We start from the raw sequence: 26,851 nt of genomic DNA, 5'->3' as shown, positions 1-26,851 counted from the left end.
GATCTACATTCCTGACTGTAAAAAAAAAGGAGATATTTATCATAAGCCCAATAATTTCTTTCAACAGGATGTTGTGAATAGAAGTTTTGGAATCCATATATATTTCCACAAATTAGTTCAGCATAAATATAAGTACATTGGTGTTAACGACTAGTCATTTTAATAATACTGCTCTCCCACACTGTTGTGACAGCATGGTTATTAAGGCACTTCGTTTTACCTGTTGGTGTCATCTGGCCAACCGGTGGAGGTTACCCTATCTGGTATGTTTACTGAGCACACAGAGAAACATCTGCTTCCCATTAGGGAGTCCGAAGCTCCAGTATCTGCACGCCTGGCACCAGCCTACCCTGCCATGATATACAGAGGCCTCCTCCCTGTGAAATTCACCACCAAATATGTCATCCAGATTGCTCATTTCCCACAGGAAATTTCATTTAGGTTAATTTTGGCACACAACTGGGGGCAATTCTTGAGCAATTTCTCCTGTGATGGCTTGCAACATGTAAAATTTTCCTACAACATGTTGCAAAAATCACTGGAAGAGTAAAAGGATATCTGATGGCTGTCCAATCACCTTTGTAACAACAAGAAATATCTCTTTTGAATGACAGTACGTGACGAGCAGAAAAAAAGAAAGAGATGAAATAAAGGTAGACCAAAGACCAGATGCTTGTTCTGACCATTTTCACTTGGTACTGTTTGAGCAGTAAGGATGCAAAGGAACCACATAAGGTGCCTTACATTTTTGGTGAACTTGGCCTTTTCTTAGCTCTTCAGACTTCTCTGAATTTCTCCAAATGAAGAAGAGAATATCTACAACTGAGAAGTAATAGAAAGTGCTATAGAAATAGGAGTGAGTCTGAGCACTTATATGTGATGGGATTTACTTGAAAATGGATGGATTCCAGATAAAACCAAGTCTGTAAAGAAAATGATAAACCCAGTGTTTTCTGAGAAGCCACCCTATCACAGCATCCTGCTAAATGCCTTCTGTGTTTACTTCATTCAATTTTCACAACTGTGCTAGAAGGTGCCACCACAGTCACAGATAAACTGAGGCTCAGAATGGCTAATTGACGCGTCCAATGAGGCACACCCCTAAGTTGGAGATGCAGCACAAGACCTAGCTCTAGCAGCCTCCAGTGTTGCCTCTTGGGTGGTGCCTCTGAAGAGTTTAGAGACGTGTTGTTGTGTTCGGTCGCTCAGTTGCTCTTTTGTGACCCCCATGCACTATAGCTGCCAGTCTTCTCTGTCTTGGGATTTCCCAGGCATGAATACTAGAGTGGGTTGCCATTTCCTTCCCCAGGGGATCTTCCCAACCCAGGGATCAGACCCTCATCTCCTGCATTGGCAGGCAGATTATCTCTAAGTCACCAGGAAAGCCCATTAGAGGCATAAACCAGCGCTATTAAGTCATGCCCATCAGAGACCAGTTGACCAGACTTCTGATATGCAAAACCAGAATTCACTTCAGATTCATTTTTGAGCAATGTCCCGTGTAGGTCTGGATGATGATAGAAATGTTCAGCACCAAGCCCAGAGAGAAGCAACCCAACCAGCATCACATGTAAGTTAGGGACTGAGCCAGGACTGTGCTTCAGGTTGCCTGATTCCCAGTACAATATTCTTTCTATCATGCCGAACTGCTTTTCCTGGTAAATGACGTCAGCTCCCCTTATCAATTTACCCAGCCATGTTTTGGAGGAGAATACTAGATGCTTTAAAGAAAGTAACACAGCACACAAGTCCAGACATGTGATAAACTTTTGTAGACATACACCAAAAAAAAGTGCAGGTTAAAAAATGCCAAAATCCAAATGAAGTTTATTATTGAGTTAATATACTGATATGCATGATATACATGGTTTTGACAATGTGAGATATTGTTCTCAAGGGAGGCTGGGTGATGGGGTCACTGAAATGCTCTGTACTCTTTTTATAGCTTTTTGTGAGTCTTAAATGAAAAGTTAAAACAATAAGAAGGTAATGTGATAGGAAGATGGGCCAGAATATTTATTCACTTACTGTGTGTATAGTATTAAAATAGTCTGTGTGTGAGAGATACATGATGTGTTTGATACTCCATAATGTTGAAAGAGGAGAACACCAGAGTCACTCCTGGACCAAGCTCTCACTGTTGCTGTAGTAACACTGCCTTGAACTTCCTCCTCTACATCTGGGTCACTGCCACCATCCACTCCTTCAATAATGCTCTAACCCTCAGTGTGACCTCTGATCCTTTGGAGGGGGACAGTTTTTGCATAATAGTTATAAGCATGGGCTCTGGCTTCAGATCCAGCCCCACCACTTATTAGCAGAATGGCCTTGAGTCAGTCACCTAATCTGTCTCTTAAGTCCTATTTTCCTAGTTTTTCAGCAATAGTATAGATTGCTTTTAAGAGTAAATGAGAAAACTGTATATTCAGAGGACCTGGAAAATGACAAAGACTGTAAATGTTAGGTATGACAAGACTGAGGAGGAGGGGGAAGAAGAAGAGGAGGGCGACAAATGGAGCTCCCTTCCTCCTCACAAAGCCCTGTCCATTTTGCTTCCTAAGCATCTCTGAAATCCTCTTCTTGCCATCACTATTTCCCTAGTTCGGACTGGGATATTGCCACATTCTCCAGACTTATCTGCCCCATTGGTAATTATCAGCTTTCTAAAAGAGAGTTGATCTGACTCAGCATGACACAGAGGATGCAGGGACTCCTCATTGCCTATTAGCATGTCATTTTCTGCATGTGTGTCTTATCCCCCCAGTTACAGTCAAATTCCCATAGGCAGGACCTGTGTCAGATTCAGCCTGGCATTTCCCAGATGGCCTGCCTGGTGCAGTCACTCAACAACATCAGTGATAAAATGGGTGTTTACATGTTTTGATCTTGCCATAAATGATCCTTCTTGCTTTTCAGATTCTAGCCCAAAGGTCACTTCCTTAGCTATGCCCTGCCTGGACTCCAAGTTCAAATTTTCTCTCTTTATATCATCAGATACTCATCATAGCCCTATGCAGGAGAAGGGACAATTGTCAGATAGGTAATTTGCCAGTGATCACAGTGTTAAAAATAAAAATCTTAAAAGCATGTCCTCCACCCAGTTCATGTTATGGGATTGTCCTTCCTGTTTTGTGACCTGCATATAAGACATTTAACACCTCCATGGCAATCCAGTCTTTCAGAGGCCCTGGGTGGCCACTAGAACCCTAGAAGTGTGCTCTGTTAGCCCCCTGACACTCCTCAAAGAAGGTTCACACACACACACACACACACACACACCCCTTCTGACTTCTCTTTTTAAGGAGTAAACCCTGGGCGCTCAGAGTCCAGAGATGGGTTCTGGGAAGGCAGGATGTTATCTTCAGTTCTTGCCATCTCTTGTGCCACCACATGCTTCTCTGAAGGCAACCCCCAGACCAGGAAAAACTGCTGTAGCCCTCCCTCTCCACATCTAGATTTATCAGGAGTGTCTGTGCTGTATAGGAAATCTGGTGGGGGATCCATTGCACTGTGCAGAACATTTTAATATCGTGTCTGATTTACAAGATAGAATGCTTTTTTGTCTGTGTCTGGGTTGTCTGAAGCAATCTACGGCTGTATAATTTCTTTGTGTTTGTCCCACTCTAACTGGGCTGGAGGCTGAGGAGTCACGCAATGTCAGCCCCCATCTTCGAAAGCTCTCGTTCTTTCCTGAAATAGCCCATACACCCCATTGACAAGAGAAGAACTCACTAGACTGCCTCTTCTCCCCACTCTAAGACCCACTCCTAGCTACAGCCGAGGTTATCGTCTGAACAAAATCTGAGGGTGGCCCTCACCTTCTTCAGACACCCAGTAGTTGTTGATACAATAGAATAAAATTCCGATTCTTCACCCTGGCAAAAAAGATCCTTAAGAAACTGAGCTGAATTCTCCAGCATCCTTTGATCCCTCCTAGCAAACCTACACTTCAACCATGTCTGTCTATGAGCACGTTTCCTGATTCCTCAGTGTTTTTTTCCTACTTCTGTGTCTTGGTACCCATTCTTTAATTTACCTGGAGTACCCCAAGAGAATGAGCTCCATCTGGGAGAAGTTGAGTCCAGGGGTAGCAAGAATGGATCACGGTTGGGGGAAGGGAGGAGAGTTAGATATTGCTAGGGCAGGGAGTGAGTGCTGCCAGCTTCTCTGTTCATCTCCCCATCAGTGACCATCAGAGGCATCTCCTTCATTCAGTTAGCATCTTTCTTTAGCAAAGTGGGATCTACTTTCCCAAACTTTTTCTGATTGTGGGTTTTTGTTTGTTTGTTTGCTTATTTAAAAGCAAAGGAGAACCCAGAGCAGGGGTGCAGGGTAGAAACCATGCACGGAAAGCATTTTCCTTATTTTTCTGCTACAATGTGCGTGGGGTGAGAGCAAGAACTATTTGAGGGAGGAGAAATACATAGGAAACATGGCATTTTGAAAGGTTAATGGGATGTGTAGGAACATACTGAGATGATGTTCTGCTATTGTCAGAAATAATGTTTTACAGAGAAGCTATTTGTGAAGAAAGACCAGTTATCGTTGATGGACTAATGTGCATGCAGGAATATGGAAGTAATAATGCTGATGTACAGTGCCTGCAGAGAGATGTCAGTCAAAACACGAAGCAGGCATTGGGCTGGGGGAGAATGAACACCTTTTGATTTGCCTCTGTCTATAAGATTGGACCTGTAGGACCCACATGAACAGATTGTTTAACAAAATCCAAGGTGGACTTTGAATTGTTTGCTGACCACTTTGCCCCTGCGGTGGGGTTTGATGACTGCTCTTAGAATTCCAGAACCATCACAACCCTGTGATTCAGCAAATGTCTCTCAAGTTGTAGAGTACCATTCTAATTTCAAGTATCATTTCCTATCCCCTGAACCCAGTGAAATAAATACTGTCATTCCAATATTTCATTGTCCAAACTGCAGGTCAGCTCACTTCTGTCTGCCTGCAGAACTGTGACAGAAACTTCTCTGTGCAGACCACATATCCTGACTTTAAATTCAGGATACATGAATGTGAGCCCTATGGAATCAGTGGTGGAAAGGATTCTGTGAAAATCATCCCATTCTGTCCTAAGGTTTAATTGCCCTAAGAGATACATGAATAGGGAGGGGAAAGATAAAGCAAGAAGATCTTGAGATGAATAATGGGAAGACTCTTCACGGTAGGAAATGCAAGAAGGTCAGATTTCCTTTAAAACCGGATGGGAGACTGCCTCTACAGACAGTATCCTGTTACTTAGATGCATATCATCCTGTTTACTGATGTTTCTGTCACTTGCTTTCCTGTACCTTTCTGCTCTGGGGAAAATGCTTTGGAAGAGCCAATCAGAAGTCCTACTGCTCCATGTTTCAGAGACTCAGAGACCAGCGGGGATCCAGATCTTAACCAATTTGATTTAATTTCCTAAGAAACAGGGCCTGAGAATACTACTTTTGGGGGGTTCTTGGCTAAGTGTTTCTATTGTCTGTCATTTAGAACAGAAGATGTGGGGACAGAACCCAGTTTTAGGTGCAGTGCTTATCGTGGTCCCCAAATCTTCCAATGTGGGATGGGTTTCCTGGACAACTTCAGTGTCTAACCTGTGTAAATAAATGTCCAACCCCCACATCCTCCTTGTTCATTTTCCCTGTGTTACTTTTGATCATTTACTACCACCAGATGTGCTTGTTTTACTTACTTGTTTACTACAGTGGCTCAGACTGTAAAGAATTTGCCTGCAATGCAGGAGACTCGAGTTTGATCCCTGAGTTGGAAAGCTCCCCTAGAGAAGGAAATGGCAACCCACTCCAGTATTCTTGCCTGGAGAGTCCCATGGACAGAGGAGCCTGGTGGGATATAGTCCATGGGGTCGCAAAGAGTTGGATTGACTGAGCGACGAACACTTTCAGTTTACTCTCTGTGACCCCCACCTCGCCGCTACAATGTACATTTCGCACATACCTAGAAAAGAAGTTCTTTGCCCAGAGTAGGTGCTCAGTAAAATTCTTTTGAGTCAAAGGCAGGAGGAACTTGCTCATCTCCAGGAGCTGGATGGGGGCAAGAACACTGTCAGTTCAAGACCCACCAATAGATCCTCAGTGGTCCCCTGTGCCCTTCATCCCTGGGACTCTCCTGACATATGCTACAAGAGTCTCTTGTTTTCCACCTCTTTGCAGAGCATTGGCTGTGATGACTACCTAGGCTCCGACAAAGTTGTGGACAAATGCGGGGTGTGCGGAGGCGATAACACAGGCTGCCAGGTTGTGTCGGGTGTGTTTAAGCATGCCCTCACCAGCCTGGGCTACCACCGAGTTGTGGAGATTCCCCAAGGAGCCACAAAAATCAACATCACCGAGATGCACAAGAGCAACAACTATTTGGGTAAGCTTGGCTTTTTCCCAGAGGAAACCATCTGTTGTTCTCAGATGCTTCATTCCTTCCAGGATGGTAAAACGCAGTGTCCAGAGGTCCGTGGACACGTAGAAGGTGTCCCTGGAGAATGCCAAAGCACCACCTGTGTCCCCTTGAAATGAGACGGAGGAAGTAAGAAGGTCTTTCTTGGAAGGAGATGTTTAAACCAGCCTTTGTTCCTTCCAAGAGAAATCATGTTGTGAAATTGAGAACAGTCTGCTTTGTTTCTCTGAAAGGAGGGAAGATCTTTGAAAAGCCCAGAGATCCGCCCGTCTTTTTCTGTTGGAATTTCAGGGGGACCGGGCAGTCGATCGTCCTGTCCAGACTCTCACTCTGCAGGGATCTAAGGCAAAGGCCATTTTCCTCTTCTTTGTGCTTCATCAGGCTGGGTCAACAGTATGTGTGCGTCTTCACGACAGCTGTAGAACCTCTTAACGATCATTTGGGGCAATACCATCAATATTGGGAGACCATTTTTAACCCATCTTCCCACAAATGGAGATATTTGTTGAGTCTTCCTTCTGGGTTTCTGGCTGATTTTATGCTAAGCAAATCAGGTCCTGCAAGTTAATTTTTAGCAATTCTAATTCATGTAAATATGGACTAATCAGTTAACCAAATAGCATAAGGAAAGCAATTTTGCAATATACTTTTTTATTCTTTAATTAGTTGTGTAACAGGAATTTAAATAGCACAGACTATTTGCCAGACATTCTGGGTGCTTTACAGGTATTAATTCGTTGAACCCTCTCAAAGCCCCGGAGGATAGGAGCTATTCCCATCCCCATTTCATACACAAGAAGACAGGCACAGGACACTTATGTAATTTGACAAAGTCTCAGCAAGGAAGAGGTGGAGTGGGGATTCGAATCCAGGCAGTCTGTCTCCAAGCATCTACCAAGTAATAATACCCATGAGCAGTTTTGGTTCACCAGGCAGTAGTCACTGGCTGCAGCAACTGAGAGAGCATGAATTTTACAAATTTCAAATACCACGATCACCCCAGAAGATAACTCCAAACCTGAGACCTCCAGATACTGCAGCTTGTCCTTCTCCACCCGGGCAAATGCATCTAAAATTAGCTTCCTTTGGTTTTATTGGTGGGAGGAGGAAAGCATGGCAAATGGGACTCGGAAATAAATCCAATTAAAGTGGAAAAACTGTTACATTTGCTCTGGCAAACCCAGAAGCCACCAAAGTAGCAATAAGCCTAGGTTCCCCCGTGAGCAGTTTGTTGCATTATTTTCATTTGCAAAAAAAAAAATAGTCTTTTTGTCTCCTTTCTTTCATACTATTAAAAGAACAAATCTTCATAAATATTCTGTTCCTAGAATGGAAAACGTTCTTCAAGGGGTTATTTTAAGTGTGATTGTGTTCAAATGCACCAACAAACAATGCCACTTTTTGTGAACTTTGTGTAGTTTTTAGTGCTTTCCCTGAATCAAATTAGTTCTAACCAGTATGTGGTTTTTAAGCTGTGCCTTCTGAAGTTAAAATAGTTAACCTGGGAGAATATCCACCAGCTGTCTGAATGGAAGCTACTCTCAGAGTCCCAGTGTTTTCATCTAGAATCTTGCTCTTATAAGTATTCATGAGAAGCCATAGGATAACAAATATTCAGGACCCCACAGAGCCCCTGGGACTTGTTAGCAGTTGACAAATGTTCAGTCTATTTTGTCTCAGAGAGCTTGTCAGTATGTCCAAGCTTCATGGAAACAAATTCTGTGAAAGTGAAAGTCGCTCAGTCGTCTCCGACTCTCTGCAACCCCATGGACCTTACAGTCTATGGAATTCTCCAGGCCAGAATACTGGAGTGAGTGGCCTTTTCCTTCTCTAAGGGATCTTCCCAACCCAGGGATCGAACCCAGGTCTCCCGCATTGCATGTGGATTCTTCACCAGCTGAGCCACAAGAGAAGCCCAAGAATACTCGAGTGGGTAGCCTATCCCTTCTCCAGGAGATCTTCCTGACCCAGGAATCAAACCCAGGTCTCCTGCATTGCAGGTGGATTCTTTGCCAACTGAGCCACAGTAATTCCCTAAAAAAGATGAAGAGGAGGCAGAGGAGGATGTGAGTACCCAGAATCAGTGGAAGAGTGATTCAGAAAATCAAGTACAGCTTCCTACAGCCAGTGATCAGTGGGGTATGTGAGAAATCCAGCCCATGGCAGTGTTACATGATGCCACATGGGCAGAGTGGGAGAGTAGAGACAGAAGGGCAGATGGGAGTGAAAGAAGTTTCCAGAGGTGGTAACAGGGGCTGTGTTTATGGCACTTAAGCATCACTTAGTACATAGCTGCATCACTCAAGAGGCTCTTTTGTTTTCTTCTTTCCTTTTTATTGAGATTTAATTTGCCTTCCGTAAAATTAATTCTTTTAAAATGCACAATGGATGGAATGGTCTTTTTCTCACCACAGGTGTTCTCGTAATCTATTCCACTTATTCTACTAAATTTCCTGTTCTGTGAAATCTGTATGTTTTAAAAGTTAAATTGCATGCAATTGTTTGAGATTATGTGTAAGCTATTAGAGCACAGGTCTGTCTAGCTATTTTTGAATTTTTCAAAGATTATATTTCACAATTCACATTTTCAAACCTTGAAACATCTTTCAAAGAGTTATATGGTAAGGTTCTCCACAATTTTCCGAGTAATGATGTTTTGTTTTGTTTTTTTTGGTGACTTCTACCTGTGTAAACTGTATTTTGTACAAAAATTTGACTTGATGCACAAAATTGAGTAGGCGTCTGCATACATTTGTTCTGCAGAGGAGGCAACTTAGAGGAAAGGAATAGATCAGATGCTTTTAAAAATTGCACAACTTTAACAAGCTTTTTTTAGTTGCCCTATTGTTTTCCTGAATAGCCTGTAGTTATTTGTAATAAAAATCAGACATGCCATGTGAAATACTTGGAATTTTTTAAATGACTGACTCTCCAAACTTGATAGAGATAGAAACTAGATTTCCATGAAAACAGAAGGACTTGCATTATTAGTGCTGAAGAAGATGGTTTAATCACCTCGTTTTCAAAGCGTTTTTGAAAACCCACAATATTTAAATGACTTATTCTAAGCTGTTTGCTGAGTTAATAATAGTAATTGTACTTTATGTATAGTACTTTAGTCGTCAAGTGTTTTTCCATGTATGGTCTTCTGACTTTTAAAACTGGACATTCTTTACTTTGCTTGCTTCACAAAAGATGAAGTTACAGTTATTGAATTGCGATGTGAAAGGTGAAATTTAAAACTCAAAAACTTTGGAGAAATGTCTATTCAGGTCTTCTGCCTATTTTTCAATCAGGTCTTTTGGTTTTCTTAATATTGAGTTGTATGAGCTAGTAATATACTTTGGATATTAATCCTTTATTGATCATATCATTTGCAAATATTTTTAATCGGTTGTCTTTTTGTTTCCTTGATGGTTTTCTTTGCTGTGCAAAAGCTTTTATGTTTAATTAGGTCCCATTTGTTTATTATTGTTTTTGTTTCTTTTGCCTTAGGAGACAGATTCAAAAAATATTACTAGCATTTGAGTGAAAGTGTTCTGCCTATGTTTTCTTTTAGGAGTTTTATGGTTCCCGGTCTTAAAGGTCTTTAATCCATTTTGAGTTTACTTTTGCATATGGTGTGAGAAAATATTCTCGTTTCATTCTTTTACACAGTTGTCTTTTTGAAGAGACTGTCTTTTCCACCATTGTATATTCTTGTCTCCTTTGTTATAGATTTTGTTGTTGTTGTTGTTTAGCTGCTAAGTAGTGTCCGACTCTTTGTGACCCCGTGGACTGCGGCAAGCCAGGCTTCCCTGTCCTTCAATATCTCCTAGAGTTTGTTTAGACTCATGTCCATTGAATCAGTGATGCCATCCAACCATCTCATCCTTTGTCGTGCCCTTCTCTTCCTGTCTTCAATTTTTCCCAGCATCAGAGTCTTTTCCAGTGAGTCAGCTCTTCACATCAGGTAGCCAAAGAATTAGAGCTTCAGCTTCAGCATCAGTCCTTCCAGTGATTATTGAGGGTTGGTTGCCTTTAGGATTGACTGGTTTGATCTCCTTGCTGTCCAAGGGACTCTCAACATCTTTTCCAGCACCACAATTTGAAAGCATCAATTCTTCGGTGCTCAGCCTTCTTTATGGTCCAGTTCACATCTGTACATGACTACTGGAAAAACCATAGCTTTGACTAGACAGACCTTTGTTGGCAAAGTGATGTCTCTGCTTTTTAATATGCTGTCAAGGTTTGTCATAGCTTTTCTTCTAAGGACAAGCATCTTTTAATTTCATGGCTACAGTCACCATCCGCAGTGATTTTGGAGCCCAAGAAAACAAAGTCTGTCATTCTTTCCCGTATTTTCCCCCATGTATTTGCCATGAAGTGATGGGACCGAATCCCATGATCTTTGTTTTTTAAATGTCGAGTTTTAAGCCAGCTTTTTCACTCTCCTCTTTCACTTTCATCAAGAGATGGCCTCTTTAGTTCCTCGTCACTTTCTGCCATTAGTGTGGTGTCATCTTCATATCTGAGCTTATTGATATTTCTCCTGGCAGTCTTGATTCCAGTTTGAGCTTCATCCAGCCTGGCATTTCACATGATGTACTCTGCATATAAGTTAAATAAGCAGGGTGACAATATAAAGCTTTGACATACTCCATTCCCAATTTTTGAACCAGTCCATTGTTCCAGTCTGTTGAACCATGTCTGGTTCTAACTGTTGCTTATTGACCTGCATACAAGTTTCTCAGGAGGCAAGTAAGGTGATCTGGTATTCCCATCTCTTTAAGAATTTTCCACAGCTCGTTTGGTCCACACAGGCAAAGGCTTTAGTGTAGTCAGTGAAGCAGAAGTACATGTTTTTCTGGAATTCCCTTGCTTTTTCTGTGATCCAATGATGCTGGCAATTTGATCTCTGGTTCCTGTATTTAGAAAAATACAGCTTGTGCATCTGGAATTTCTTGGCTCATGTATTGTTAAAGCCTAGCTTGAAGGATTTTGAACATTACCTTGCTGGCTTGTGAAATGAGTGCAATTGTGCAGTCGTTTGAACATTCTTTGGCATTGCCTTTCTTTGGGATTGCAATGAAATTGACCTTTTCCAGTCCTGTGGCCACTGCTGAGTTTTCCAAATTTGCTGGCATATTGAGTGCAGCACTTGCAAAGCATCATCTTTTAGGATTTGAAATAGCTCAGCTGGAATTCCATCACCTCCACTACCTTGTTTGTAGGGATGCTTCCTAAGGCCCACCTGACTTCACATTCCAGGATGTCTGGCTCTAGGTGAGTGATCACACCATCGTGGTTATCTGGGTCATGAAGATCTTTTTTGTATAGTTCAGACGAGATCGGGCATGTTCAGGGTGGTATGGCCGTAGACTTGTATAGTTCTTCCGTGTATTCTTGCCACCTCTTTTTAATATCTTCTGCTTCTGTTAGATCCAAACCATTTCTGTCCTTTATTGTGCCCATCTTTGCTTGAAATGTTCCCTTGGTATCTCTAGTTTTCTTGAGGAGATCTCTAGTCTTTCCCATTCTTTTGTTTTTCTCTATTTCTTTGCACTGTTCACTTAAGAAGGCTTTCTTATCTCTCCTTGCTGTTTTTTGGAACTCTGCATTCAGATGGATATATCTTTGCTTTTCTCCTTTGCCTTTTGCTTCTTTTCTTTTCTCAGCTAATTGTAAGGCCTTCTCAGATAACCATTTTGCCTTTTTTCATCTCTTTTTCTTGGGGATGGTTTTGATCACCACCTCCTATATAATGTTACGAACCTCTGTCCATAGTTCTTCAGGCACTCTGTCTATCAGATCTAATCTCTTGAATTTATTTGTCACTTCCACTGTATAATCATAAGGAATTTGATTTAGGTCATACCTGAATGGCCTAGTGGTTTTCCCTACTTTCCTCAATTATAGGGAAAAAAACAAGTGATTACCAGTGGAGAGAGGGAAGGGGAAGGGCCACGATGGGGTAAGGGATCAAGAGATACAAACTACTATGTATAAAATAAATAAGCAACAAAGGTATATTGTACACACGGGGAATACAGCCAGTATTTTATGGTAACCTTATATGGAGTATAGTCGTAAAAATATTGAATCACTATTGAACATTTAGAACTTATATAATGTTGTAAATCAACTATATTTCAATTAAAAAAAAATTGAAAACATCACAAAAGGGATTTCCCTGGCAGTCCAGTGATTAAGATATCATGCTCCTGTTGCAGGGGGTATGGGTTTGATCCCTGATCAGAAAACTAAGCTTCTGTATGCCTCATGGTGTGGCCAAAAAACTTCACAGAAGAAAGAGTCTTATATATCAAAAACTTTGGCTGATACATAAATGATGGTGCATTCAACCTGACTGAGTTTATGGCTAATGTTGGTTTGGTCATCAAGAACTGGACCTGTTGGACTCAGATTCTGAAGCCTGCGTCCTGGCCCTGTTCCTGCCATAACTTGCAAGGGTTCTGGCCCATGTGCAGCTGGGAGTACAGGCCAGCTCAGCATCTCAAGATGCTTACTATTTCTCTGAACAAAGCTGGAGGAATCATAACCTTTAATGACACACAGATTTCAGGAGATGGGATATTTATCTGTCTTATTTTAGGTTGGAAACCAATGAAGTTCTACAGAGCTCCACTTTTCAGTGTTTATTTGAATTTTTCACATGGTCCAAAATACAAACTAGCTGGTGGATTACAGATTCCTAGATCTTGTTTTTTGTTTTTTTTTCCATGAAAAATACTTTAGAACCAATGTATCTATTGTAAGCTATGTAGTCTCCTTTTCCACTTGAGTTATTCTGAACCCTGCTCTTTGGAAATAAAAAGTTAAGTCTAATTTTATTTAAATGATTGACATTTTATATTACTTGCCTCTTCCTTAATAAGATGTTGTGAAATTATTTTAGCTGAAATATCAAAGTTTGGCATAGTTCAGCCAGCTCAGTTTACTAATGTCATTATGTAACAGTTAAGAAATCAGACATAAAAGCATACCAAGCAAAAATTGATTCTACAGGACATCTTCTATCTGCCAACATCTTACATTATCTTAGAGCCTTAGAAGGGATATTTTTTTGAAGATTTATAAGCTTTTAAAAATAAACTGCCAATATCTTTACTTTTAAGCATGTTTTCGTAAAAGTTTTAAAACAGTGGAAGTAGGGGTCAGCAAAAAAATGTCAAGTATCATGGATCATCTGTAACTTGCACATCTTTGTTTAATTTATTAGTTGAGCAGCTTTCAACGTGGGAAAGACTAGAGTATGTAAATAATGTGATACATCACCTTTGCATGACACCTATGTCAGCTTTATATGACAGTTAACCTCAAATAATTACTCATATACATTGTAAAAGTTTTGAATAATACACATGGCATAGGGCAAAAAGATGAAATTCCTTCTTCATGCCAATCTCACCCTTGATCCACTGGTTTCAAGTGTAAAGACGGAGATGAAGGACCACTCTTAACAGTTTAGTATATACCCTCCAGACCTCTGTGGAATTGCAAATAAATATATATTTTCTAAAATTGATATTATATATGCCTTCTTCATATTTTAATGTTATACCATGATATCTTTTCTTATCAATGCATATAAAGCTAATTCATTATATTTTTAATGAAGAGCATTCCGTACAATAGATGCAACCTAATTTATTTCAGAATTTTCCTACTGAGGGGTGTTTAGACTATCTCCAGCTCTAATATTGCAAATAATGCTTTTGATTTGTGGTTCAAGATGACAGACTGAGTGCATGAGTTTTTTTCCCCTCCTCCCAAGATTTTTCAAAATGACAGTAAAGGAATAAGAGAGGGTGTAACCTATAACCATCCAAAAAATGGGTCGTGGGGCGGGGCGGGGGGCATTTATTACATGATTTTAACAAATTTCTGGAACAGAGTCTCAAAAGTTAGTGGAAGAGAGTTCACTAACAGAGCAAAGGAAGTCACAGCCTAGGTAGCAGAGGGAACTGTGATGGGGGGCGGGGTGCTGACCTGCATTTTCTTGTGAATCTGGGAGACAGCAAGTAAATGAAGGGTGGGCGGGGAGAAAGGGGTGGCAAAACAAGGAAATAGTGAAAAACCCTGTTATGTGAACAGGCATGCCAGCACACACATTTTGCATACCCTGGCATCCAAAAGGGTACGGGCAGGAGACTTGGTGCTCCCAGACCTCAGTATTCATTCTGGAATGAGAAGAGGGGCTGCTTAGGGACCGGTGCCCCATCTCCTAGAACGTGGCCTATTAACAAGTTTGGCCAACGTGTACAGAGTTCTCAGACAGCCTTCCCCCTGCTTTTGTCTTTAATATCAATGGATAATTGAAAATAACATCAATGGACACCTTTTAAAACCCCATAGCATGAAAATCTAAGATAAATATCTGAAAAAGATGTTTTAGAAGAAAACAGCCAATTATTGGAGAAGAAAATTGAAGAAAGCTTCTCTAACATGTAATGCTTTCATGGATATCCTAATATATGTATCATTTCATATTACATGAATATTTCTGTAGGATAGACCCCTAGAAATAGAATTTATAGATCAAATAGAATGAGCGTTTAAAACTGTGAAAGATAAAGCAATATTTCTCTCCAGATTTACTTGTATTAAGTTATACCCCCACCAAAAGTTCATGAAAGAATCCTTTCTCTACATCTTTACCAACACTGAATATTATGAACGTACTTAATTTTTAGGGCTTCCCTGATGACTCAGTGGTAAAAAATCCACCTGCCAATGCAGGAGACATGGGTTCGATCCCTGGGTCAGGAAGATCCCCTGGAAAAGGCAGTGGCAACCCACTCCAGTATTCTTGCTTGGGAAATCTCATGAACAGAAAAGTATGGGAGGGCTACAGTCCATGAAGTTGCAAAGAGTCGGACACAACTTAGTGACCAAACAACAATCAATTTTTAGTATAGATTTTTAATTTCCATTTCCCTGACCACTATTTTTGTTATTTGTACTCTGATGGATTGGCTATGAATTGTTTGTAGTTTTCTTGCTGATTTTAAGAATTCATATATGTTACGAGTAATAACCATTCTCTTCATGTATGTTTATTAGTCTTTATCTTGTGTTTCAACTCTGTGTATGGTATCAGTTGCTGTTGTTGTTCGGTCACTAAGTCCTGTCCAACTATTTGCAACCCTAGGACTGCAGCACACCAGGCTTCCCTGTCCTTCACCATCCCCCGGAGCTCGATCAAACGCATGTCCATTGAGGTGTTCAGTGATACCATCCAACCATCTCATCCTCTGTCATCCCCTTCTCCTCCTGCCCTCAATCTTTCCCAGCATCAGGGTCTTTTCTAATGAGTCAGCTCTTCGCATCAGATGGCCAAAGTACTGGAGCTTCAGCTTCAGTATCAGTCTTTCCAATAAATATTCAGGACTGATTTCCTTTAGGGTTGACTGGTTTGATCTCCTTGCTGTCCAAGGGACTCTCAAGAGTCTTCTCCAACACCACAGTTCAAAAGCATCAATTCTTCAGCGCTCAGCCTTCTTTATGGTCCAACTCTCACATCCATACATGACTACTGGAAAAACCTAGCTCTGACTAGACGGACCTTTGTTGGCAAAGTAATGTCTCTGCTTTTTAATATGCTGTCTAGGTTGGTCATAACTTTTTTTCCAAGGAGCAAACATCTTTTAATTTCATGGCTGCAGTCATCATCTGCAGTGATTTTGGAGCCCAAGAAAATAAAGTCTGTCACTGTTTCCATTGTTTTCTCATCCATTTGCCATGAAGTGATGGGACCAGAGGTCATGATCTTAGTTTTCTGAATGTTGAGATTTAAGCCAGCTTTTTCACTGTCCTCTTTCACCTTCATCAAGAGGCTCTTCAGTTCTTCGCTTTCTGCTGTAAGCATGTTGTCATGATATCAGTTATTCTGTGGAGAAAATTTTAGTCTATTTTTAGCCAAATCGATCAATCATCTTTTATGGCTAGTGGATTTTGTCTTACACAGGAAGACCTGTGTAAACTATTCTCTAATATTTTCTCCTGTTACCTTTAGATTAATTTTTTATATTTAAATGTTTACTCCATCTGGAATTAATTTGAGGTTTAGTTTGAGGTTCGGGGTCTGTCTTTTTCTAAATAGATAGACAGTGGTCCCAACACTGCTGTTTAAATTGCCCTCAGTAATTTGAAAGGACACATCTGCCATTATTAAATTAAAACACCTGTAGATATACCTGTGAATTCTCAGCTCAGGTCTGTTGATCTATTTGTCTCTTCCTGCTGTACTACCATATCTTTTTCATTGCTGTAATTTTATATGTTTTACGTTTTTATAGGTCAACTCTCTGTCTCCTTCCAAGCACTTTGTGTTTTCCTACATTTTCTTGGGTCTTCTTGTACATTTGTTCTACATACATTTTATAAATCAATTTGTCAAAATCTATAAAACTTCTGTTGAGACTTTAATTGAAAGTGCAATAAACTTATGAACTAATTTGAAGAAGAATTTGTCTTCACAATATTGACTTTTTTGATTCAGGTACATAGTATATCTGCCCCTTTTATATTCTTTTTTTAAATGTCTTTTTCTAGACTTTGCTTATGCTTTATAGGTTTATTCCTAGGCAATTTTATAGTTTTTGCTAATATGGGATATGATCTTTATTTCCATTACATTTCCAATTAGTCATGAGAGTGCATATTAAATCAGTTTATTTTATGTATTTATTTTATACCTGTATACTCTGCTAGACTCTTCACAATTTTCAAAGTCTTTCAATTATTTAATGTGAATTTTCTAGGTGGAAAATCATAATATCTATAAATAATATTAATGCTATCTTCCCTTGAATTACTCTACCTCCTATTTCTTTCCTATGTTGTTGCACTTAGAGACTTAGACTTCTAAAAATTTGGGGGATAATCATACTTATGGAGGACTTCTTTATCATGTTTCTGACAATGAGAATGTGTCTAATAGATGTTTGCTAAAGATTCTGATGGATACCTCTTATCAAAGTAAGAATTTTCTTTAAGTAACTTTTAAGAACTTACATTGTAACTTGCCCTTGTTTTTTTGTGTTTTGGTTTTTTTCTACAGTGTCTGTAGACACTGTACAGGATCCCTTTGCAACCCCATGGACTGTAGCACACCAGGCTCCTCTGTCCTTGGAATTCTCTAGACAAGAACATAAGAAGAGCCATGCCCTCCTCCAAAGGATCTTCCTGACCTAGGGATCAAACCTGGGTCTCCTGCATTACAGGCAGATTCTTTACTGTCTATGCCACAAGGGATACCTTGTCAACTTATATTTATCAAGTTAATGAATATTTGCTTATTATAGATACATTGTGAGTCCTTAATGGCTCAGATGGTAAAGAATCTGCCTGCAGTGCATGAGACATGGGTTGGGAAGATCCCCTGGAGGAAGGCATGGCAACCTACTCCAATATTCTTGCCTGGAGAATTCCATGGACAGAAGAGCCTGGCAGGCTACAATCCATAGGATTGCAAAGAACATGACTGAAGCAACTTTGCTCATGGACAAGCAGTGACAGAGAGTAGATACAGAACCACTATCTCTTGTTGTTGTTCAGTTGCCAAGTTGTGTCCAACTCTTTGCAATCCCATGGACTGCAGCATGCCAGGCTTCCCTGTCCTTCACTATCTCCTGGGGTTTGCCCAAACTCATGTCCATTGAGTTGGTAATGCCATCCAACTATCTCATCCTCTGTTGTCTGCTTCTACTCCTCTCCCACCTTCAATTTTTCCCGGCATCAGGGTCTTTTCCACTGAGTCCATTCTTTGCATCAGGTGGCCAAAATATTGGAGCTTCTGCTTCAGCAACAGTCCTTCCAGTGAACATTCAGAGTTGATTTTCCTTAGGATTGACTTGATCTCCTTGCTGTCCAAGGGACCCTCAAGGTTCTTCTCCAGCACCACAGTTCGAAAGCATCAACTTTTCAGTGCTCAGCCTTCTTTATGGTCCTATTCTCACATCCATACATGACTACTGGAAAAACCACAGCTTTGACTATATGGACTTTTGTCCCCAAAGTGACGTCTCTGCTTTTTAATATGCTGTCTAGGTTTGTCATAGCTTTTCTTCCAAGGAGCAAATGACTTTCAATTTCATGGCTGCATTTACCATCTGCATGATTTTGGAGCCCAAGAAAATAAAATGCCACTGTTTCCACTTTTTCCTTATCTGTCTCTTAGAGTTATGTAAGGATTCAATAGGATAATAAACATAAAGCATCCGGCATGGCAAGAGCTTAATTCATGTTTTCCTTTAATTCATATTTTCCCTTCCTTATCCCAAGGTTCCAGTATTTATCAATGACTGCTTAATAAAACTCTTCTTTTTCTTGTAACAGCTAAATAGAAAACAGCCTTCTCTTTCACCCACTGCCTGAAGCCTCTAGGATTATGTTGACTCAAGTGTAAAACTGTGTACCTTTCTTCTTAGACATCAAAAGCCTACCTGATTTAACTTAATCGCTCTAGTTGAGTGTCCTTCTGCCCTCCACGTCAGCTGTCTCTCTAGGAGTAATTCCTTCTTCCCAACAGAACAGAAACAGAAACATCAGTGAACATGTGTGTTCAACATCACCCCTGTGATGCTTTCATTCTAATCAGAAAATGATTTCTGTTAAGCCCACAGACAATAGAAAGCAAACATGGATACCAAGGGGAGAAAGGGATAAGCATATACTCACTGCTGTATATAACATAAACAATAGGGACTTACTGTATAGCGCAGGGAACTATAGTCAGTATTTGGTAGCAATCTATAAGGGAAAAGGGCTTCCCTGGTGGCTCAGATGGTAAAGAATCCGCCTGCAGTGTGGGAGCCCTGGGTTCGATCCCTGGGTGAGGAAAATCCCCTGGAGAAGGAAATGGCAACCCACTCCAGTATTCTTGCCTAGAGAATTCCATGGATAGAGGAGCCTGGTGGGCTACAGTACATGGGGTTGCAGAGAGTCGGACACGACTGAGCAACTTTCACTTTCACTATAGGGGAAAAGGCTCTGGAAAAGACGCCTTTTCCAGAGGCTTCTTATTATGAGTGTGTGTGTGTGTATGTGTGTATAACTGAATCACTTTGCTATATACCTGAAACTAACATATCTTTGTAAATCAACTATACTCTAATAAAAAGAAGAGAAAATGGTTTCTTTGCTGGATAAACTTAGAATCACGTATTTACTCCCTGAACCTCCACCTCAGATGGCATCCAGTGCTTCGAGTGATGTTTCTCTGCTCTTGTTCCTGTGTCACCCTCAGCTTTTGATTTATTTTTTTTTGGCCACACCTCATAGTATGTGATAACCTAGCTCCCCAACCAGGGATCAAGCCCACACCCCCTGCATTGGAAGCACAGAGTCTTAACCACTGGACCACCAGGGAAGTCCCTGTCATCTCCAGTTCTTGACTTTGTCTTCCATTCAGTTCAGCCTTGGACTGAAAGCGCCCTTTGCAGAGCTACCATATCTGACTGGGCTGCTTTTGGACAAGTTTGTTAATGTTTCTGATATTCCATTTCCTCACAAGTTAAATAAAGAAACAGGCCCAAATGGGATGTGTGTAAAATACCCAGCATCTTAGAGGTACTTGGTAACTGTTAGTTTTTCCATCTCCCTGAGTTAGTGGTTCTCACTCTGGCTGCACACTGGAGTCACAGGAGGTATAGATTTGAGGTCTGTTTGAAATATGTCAATGCCTTGTTCTCACCTGCAGATCTAGTACATCTGGGGCACAAGGTGGGTATGAGGATTTTTAAGCTCCTACATGATTCCAGTGTCCTTTCAGGGTAAAAGACCATTTCCCTATCCAGCGGGTTTCAACTGGGGGGCTAGGTTGCTCCCACCCCCACACCCATACATGCGGTAATATCTGGAGACATCTTTTTTGGGCTGTGCTGGGTCTTTGTTGCTGCATGTGGCTCCTTTAGTTGCAGAGAGCGGGGGCTGCTCTCTAGTTGCAGGGCAGGGGCTTCTCGTTGCAGTGCTTCTCTTGTTGCAGAAAACAGGCTCCAGGGCATGCAGGCTTCAGTAGTTGTTGCAGCACTTGGGCTCAGAAGTTGCAGCTCACAGGCTCTAGAGTGTGGGCTCAGTAATTGTGGTGCATGGGCTTTGTTGCTTCACAGCATATGGGATCTTCCCAGACCCAGGATCAAACCCATGTCCCCTGCATTGCAAGGTAGATTCTTAATCACTGGACCACCAGGGAAACCCTGGAGACATCTTTGATTGTTACAACTTGAGTAAGGTTGGAAGTTGCTACTGACATCTGGTGAAGAGAGGCCAGGGATGCTGCTAAGCATCCTATAGTGCAAGGAGAGGCCCACAGCAAAGAATTATCCAGCCCCAAATGTGAACAGTGCTGAGATGAGAAACCCTGACCAATGTGATCCCTAAGATCCCTTTGATCCTGAAGTTTCATGAGTCCTTTCTTTCAGAATGTTGTCTTACTAATAAATGTCTAAGGTGCTGTTGGAAAGACTGTTCTGTCTACCGTTATGTTTGCATTTGTCAATTCACTCTGAATTCTTAGTTCCCAACCCAAGCCCCTTCCTTCAGTTTACCTTCAATCTTTAACTCAGTCAGTTGGCTGCCAGCCCCTGGGTTACATCCCCAGGAGGAGAAATTCCAGCTTAGTGCACCTTCCTACAGTCTGCCTTTCTGGCATTTTCAGTCCTTGCTTACTTTCTTAATACATGGCAGAAGAATAAAAGACAGATAGGCTAAAAGAAAAGCAAAAAGAGATTTTTCCTTTGGATTCCCATAGGACTTTGATCACATCTCCAGTTTGGCACTCACCGTATTATTTTATTGTAATTTATCTGTTTATATGTCTGTGTTCTCCCTGTATACTCCTTGAAGACAGACAGTCCAGACTCAGACATTCCTTCCCTGGAGTACCCTCCTGGTGCCAGCAGCAGGGACAAATCTCTTATGCTGTGCAGCCCATTTTGGGGGTCTATGCTCAGGCACCCTTAACCCACCTTAATCACACCTATGATCACCATTATGGTGATCACACCTTAGACCACCTTCATGACCTCACATATGGCAGGGGGCCCCAACCTCTGGGATCTGTTGCCTAAGAATCTGAACTGTAGCTGATGTGATAATAATAGAAGTAAAGTCCCCAGTAAATATAATGTGTTGGAATTATGTCAAAACCATCCCCCTCAACTTTGACATCAAAGTCTTTGACTGTGTGGATCACAACAAACTATGGAAAAGTCTTAAAGAGATGGGAATACCAGACCACCTGACCTGCCTCATGGGAAATCTGTATGCAGGTCAAGAAGCAAAAGTTAGAACCAGACATGGAACAACAGACTGGTTCCAAATTGGGAAAGGAGTAGGTCAAGGCTGTATATTATCACCCTGCTTATTTAACTTACATGCAGAGTACATCATGCAAAATGCCAGGCTGGATGAAGCACATGCTGGAATCAAGATTGTCAGGAGAAATATCAATAACCTCAGATATGCAGATGACACCACCCTTACAGCAGAAAGCGAAGAAGAAGGGAGAGGGTGGGAAGATTTGGGAGAATGGCATTGAAACATGTAAAATATCATGTATGAAATGAGTTGCCAGTCCAGGTTCAATGCATGATACTGGATGCTTGGGGCTAGTGCACTGGGACGACCCAGAGGGATGGTATGGGGAGGGAGGAGGGAGGAGGGTTCAGGATGGGGAACACATGTATACCTGTGGTGGATTCATTTTGATATTTGGCAAAACTAATACAATTTTGTAAAGTTTAAAAATAAAAAAAATAAATAAAAATAAAATAAAATAAAATTTTAAAAAAAGAGAAAAGCTAAAAAAAAAGAAAGTGAAAGAGGAGAGTGGAAAAGTTGGCTTAAAACTCAACATTTAGGAAACTAAGATCAAGGTATCTGATCCCATCACTTCAGGCAAACAGATGGGGAAACAATTGAAACAGTGAGAGACTTTATTTTTCGGGGCTCCAAAATCACTGCAGATGGTGATTGCAGCCATGAAATTAAAAGACGCTTGCTCCTTCAAAGAAAAATTATGACCAACCTGGACAGCATATTAAAAAGCAGAGACATTACTTTGCCAACAAAGGTCTGTCTAGTCAGAGCTATGGTTTTTCCAGTGGTCATGTGTGGATGTGAGAGTTGGACTATAAAGAAAATTGAACACTGAAGAATTGATGCTTTTGAACTGTGGTGTTGGAGAAGACTCTGGAGACTTCCTTGGACTGCAAGGAGATCCAACCAGTCCATCCTAAAGGAGATCAGTCCTGAGTGTTTATTGGAAGGACTGATGCTGAAGCTGAAACTCCAATACCTTGGCCACCTGATGCAAAGAACTGACTCATTGGAAAAGACCCCGATGCTGGGAAAGATTGAAGGCTGGAGGAGAAGGGGATGACAGAGGATGAGATGGTTGGATGGCATCACTGACTCTAGGTACATAAGTTTGAGTATGCTCTGGGAGATGGTGAAGGACAGGGAAGCCTGGCGTGCTGCAGTCCGTGGGGTCGCAAAGAGTCAGATACAACTGAGCAACTGAACTGATCCCCCTGACCTCATCCATGGAAAAATTGTCTTCCATGAAACCAGTCCTTGGTGGCAAAAAGATTGGAGACCGCTGGAATGGTACTGGAGTCCCATGTTACTTGTCGACTATAAGAATCCTGGGCCTGCCTCCTGCATGTAATTCAGCACTTATAGGGGTGGTTGGCTGGGCACGGGTCCTACTAGCATCTGCATTTAGTGCCCAGGACACTGAGCTCAGCCTGGTGGAGGGACCTGCAGAGAGAAACAGTTTGTGAGTGGTGGAGTCAGGTCTCAAGTCCAGGCTCAGTCTTTGTTCATGACCCACATTCTGTGTATGTGCCCATGGTCACTGGCAAGAAAAATGTGACTGGGGAGTGGGGAGGACCTATGTCCTTCTCCTTCCCCCTGTCCCCCATGAGAAGAAAGATATATTCTAATCTCCTCCCCTTTTGTCCCCTTCCTTCCCTACCCCACTATTACTTCAAACCTCAAACCTCATTGACATCATCTGGTCTACCTTCATGTTGGAAATTCTTAGGCTAGCTTGCCAGAGTTCTCTTAGTCACTAGACTTTCACCATCCACCTCAACAGAGTTCTTCTGAAACTAGCACCTAAAGGAACGTCCAGCTCTTAAGCAGTGTTGAACATTTTGGAGAAATAAAGCATTGTGTAGCTTTTTTCCCTTTTAAAAAAAAATTGTGGTAAAATATATATAAACATAAAATTTATCATTTTAACAATTTTTACTTTGGGGGTATTAAGTACATTCATGATATTGTATGACTATCACCACTATCAGAACTTTTTCATCATCCCCAAAACTATACCTAATAAATAATAATTCCCTATTTGCCCCTATTTCAAGCCCCTGGTAACCTCTACTTTCTGTCTCATGAATCTTAGAAATTCTACTTTCTGTCTCATAAATTTTCCCATTCTAGGTACCTCATACAAGTGGAGTCACAGACTGTCTGTCCTTTTGTGTCTGGATTATTTCACTTAGCATCATGTTGTCAAGGTTCATCCATGTTGCAGCATGTGTCAGAAATTTATTCCTTTTTCTGTAGCTACCACACCTTTTCATCCACCCATCTGTTGATGAACAGCTGGGTCCTTTCCACCTTTTGGCTATTGTGAATAATGCGATTGTGTTTAGTCCCCACTTTCATTTCTTTTGGGTATATACTAAGGAATGGAACCGCAGTATCATATGGTAATCCTGTGTTTAACTTTTTAAGGAGCTGCACGATTGTTTGCCACAGTGGCTGCACCCTTTTCTATTCTCACCAGCAACACATGAGAGTCTCAGTTTCTCCACATCCTCACCAACATTTCAAGTGTGTTTTTTTTTTTAAGTGTGTTTTTAAAAGAGTATTTAAGCAGAGAGAAACATGGACTGCTCTCAAGCATCAGGAAAAGATGCTGAGATGGGCTGTATGACCTCTTTCGGTTACCTGTTAGAAGTAGTGGCAGCCCCAGGTAACGTCTGAATGATGTCCTGGCCCATGGCGGGATGTTCCTCATCTATACTGGCACAAGAGAAGGTGGTCCTCGAACATTTGGATTTATATTTGGACTCAGTTCTTGCCTTCTCTTTGGCAGCAGGCTTTTATGATTCCTGTCCAAAACCAAACCCTTACCAAAGATCCCATGCCAGAGAGACTGTGGAAAGATGCTGTTATTTGTTTGAGCACTCCTGGACTTAATTTTGCATTACTTACTTTCCACCTGGTGTCTGACAGCGTGCTTCCCTTTGATTTAGGAAAGCTCTGATGTCCTTGCATTGGTTTACATGAGCTTTCTTGTAACTTTTATAGTCTCTCTGCCTTGAAAAGCTTTCAGAGACACTGGAACCAAGTGAAATCCATCCTGCTCCACCTCCTTATGCTCCTTGTGTTTTCACATTATCTACTTTTACTGTCTGGAAATGTAAGACTAAATTTGCCTGTTTGTACTTGGATTTGCCTTTTGTTTTGTGGGGAAGAATTAAGCTGTGATTTGTTTTTGCTTTTAATTGTATCATCTGTCTCAGGCATATGCAAAGCACCCACACCTGCTTTTTGCACCTAATGGGATTCTTTCCTGAAATGCAGGAAACAGCTGTTGAGGGGCTGGCTCTTAGATTTTTATGAAAATGGTTTGACAGCCCTGTCTCTGCAGGGAGAATGACATTCTCTCCCAGCAGCACCTCCAGACAGCATCTTCAGCAGGGCTGCTAATCACTTCCAGGTCTTATACCTGGATTAGGGTAATGGCTCAGAACCCATTATCTGTGCGTCCAGCATGGACAGAGCCGTCCTCAATCTATCCACTCTAACCCGCTTGGAAGTGCCTCTGAGCTTTCCCTCTTTGAATCAAAGTCTGGCTTTTGAGGGTGTGTTAGATCACTGCTCTTCCACATTAGAGAATTAATATGAGTCAAGCCTTAGGAAGAGATTTCTAAAGCTTAAACTACATTTAATAAATATAGTTGACTTCAGGAAAGAAAGTGACAGCCAAGACAAAGAGTAACTTTCAGAATTTCTTAACCAGCAGCTGGGGCTGCCCACGCTCTGCTGCTTTGTGGTCAATGCTCTTTTCTGGAGGTCCTCTGCTTTCTCTCAAGAGCTAAAGCTTCAGAAATGGGAAATCTGCCTTCTAGGACGGGTCCCCTCTTCACTCCAGGAGAAACTGAGCATGCTTCTCTCATTAAGCAGAACTGCACTCTGATTCTGCTCTTCCTTTACACATTTCATTCTTGCTAATAAACCCCTGAGGGTTGAGCTTTGAAGACCCACTGCTTTTCTCCTGCTAGGGGTGGGCTGCCTTTGCTATCATCCAGCTATTTTAGCCAAGCTTCAACAGCTCTTAGAACTTTCTGCATCTCCTAATTCTACTGGATCCTTTTCCTAAGCCAGACATTATTCCTTGAATTATAATCATACAGATGTCAGAGTGGGAGAAGTACACAGCTTCTGTCTGAATTAAGTTGATATTCATGTTCCTAAGAAAGTATACATAGCCCCTACTCCTCCAGCTTCTTTTGTCACCCTGATATTTATTTTGCTCTGGGGGAAAATTTGTCTCCTTATCTCCTCAGTATTTATTCTTCTCTTAATCTAATAATTCCTTAATCTAGTAATTCTTTAATCTGGTTAAGTAAAACATTGCTCTTATTGTGACTTGATATTCATTGCAGCTGCCCTGTGCAATACCTTGCAGAGATATGAAGTTGTGATCCCTACCCCCGGAATGTGCATGCATGTTAAGTCCCTTCAGTCATGTCCAACTCTTTGCAATACGATGGACTGAAGCCCACCAGGCTCCTCTGTCCATAGCATTTTCCAGGCAAGAATACTGGAGTGGGTTGCCATGCCTTTCTCCAGGGGATCTTCCCAACCCAGGTGTTGAATCCTCATCTCTTATATCTGATGCACTAACTTGGGCAGACAGGTTCTTTACTGCTAGCGCCACCTGGGAAGCCCCATTTACAGTCTGTTTGAGACTTCTTTGAAGATTTTTGAGACTCAGCACTATAAGAGTGCAAAGGATGGAGAAATTATTTCTAACAGGATAAACTGAGGAGGAACATGGGGAGATGGCATTTAAACTGGGCTTTTAGGGCAGGCGGGGGTTGGCAACCTTTGAGGCTGAAAGTGCCATTTAATAAGTATTTTAGGCTCTGCAAGACTTTTGGTCTCAGCTAGAACTACTTTGCCATCATAATGAGAAAGCAGCCATGGACAATATGTAAATGAGAGGCTGTGGCTATGTTCCAAGAAAACTTGATTTACAAAAAAGACAGTAACCAAATTTGGTCTCCCTGCTGTAGTTTGCCAACCCATGTTTTATAGGATAGATAGGGCTTTATCATGGGCTTCCCTGGTGGCTCAGACAATAAAGAATCTGCCTGCAATGCGGGAGACCTGGGTTCAGTCCCTGGGT

The 26,851-nt window shown here is 41.4% G+C and overlaps 1 protein-coding gene across 1 annotated transcript in view; it reads left to right on the top strand.

The window, feature by feature from the left end:
• The window catches only part of THSD4 (thrombospondin, type I, domain containing 4), a 673,841-nt gene that overhangs the window by 557,885 nt on the left and 89,105 nt on the right, over positions 1-26,851 (top strand). Inside the window, exon 9 of the mRNA XM_010834474.1 lies at positions 6,174-6,378. Coding sequence (XP_010832776.1) covers positions 6,174-6,378 — 205 coding nt within the window. The remainder of the gene's footprint in view (positions 1-6,173; positions 6,379-26,851) is intronic.

The sequence above is a fragment of the Bison bison genome, unplaced genomic scaffold (genome assembly GCF_000754665.1).
Source record: "Bison bison bison isolate TAMUID 2011002044 unplaced genomic scaffold, Bison_UMD1.0 scf7180017864034, whole genome shotgun sequence".
NCBI lineage: Eukaryota > Metazoa > Chordata > Mammalia > Artiodactyla > Bovidae > Bison > Bison bison.
The sequence above is the reverse complement of the archived record's forward strand: the minus strand, read 5'-3'. Positions and strand labels throughout refer to the sequence as shown.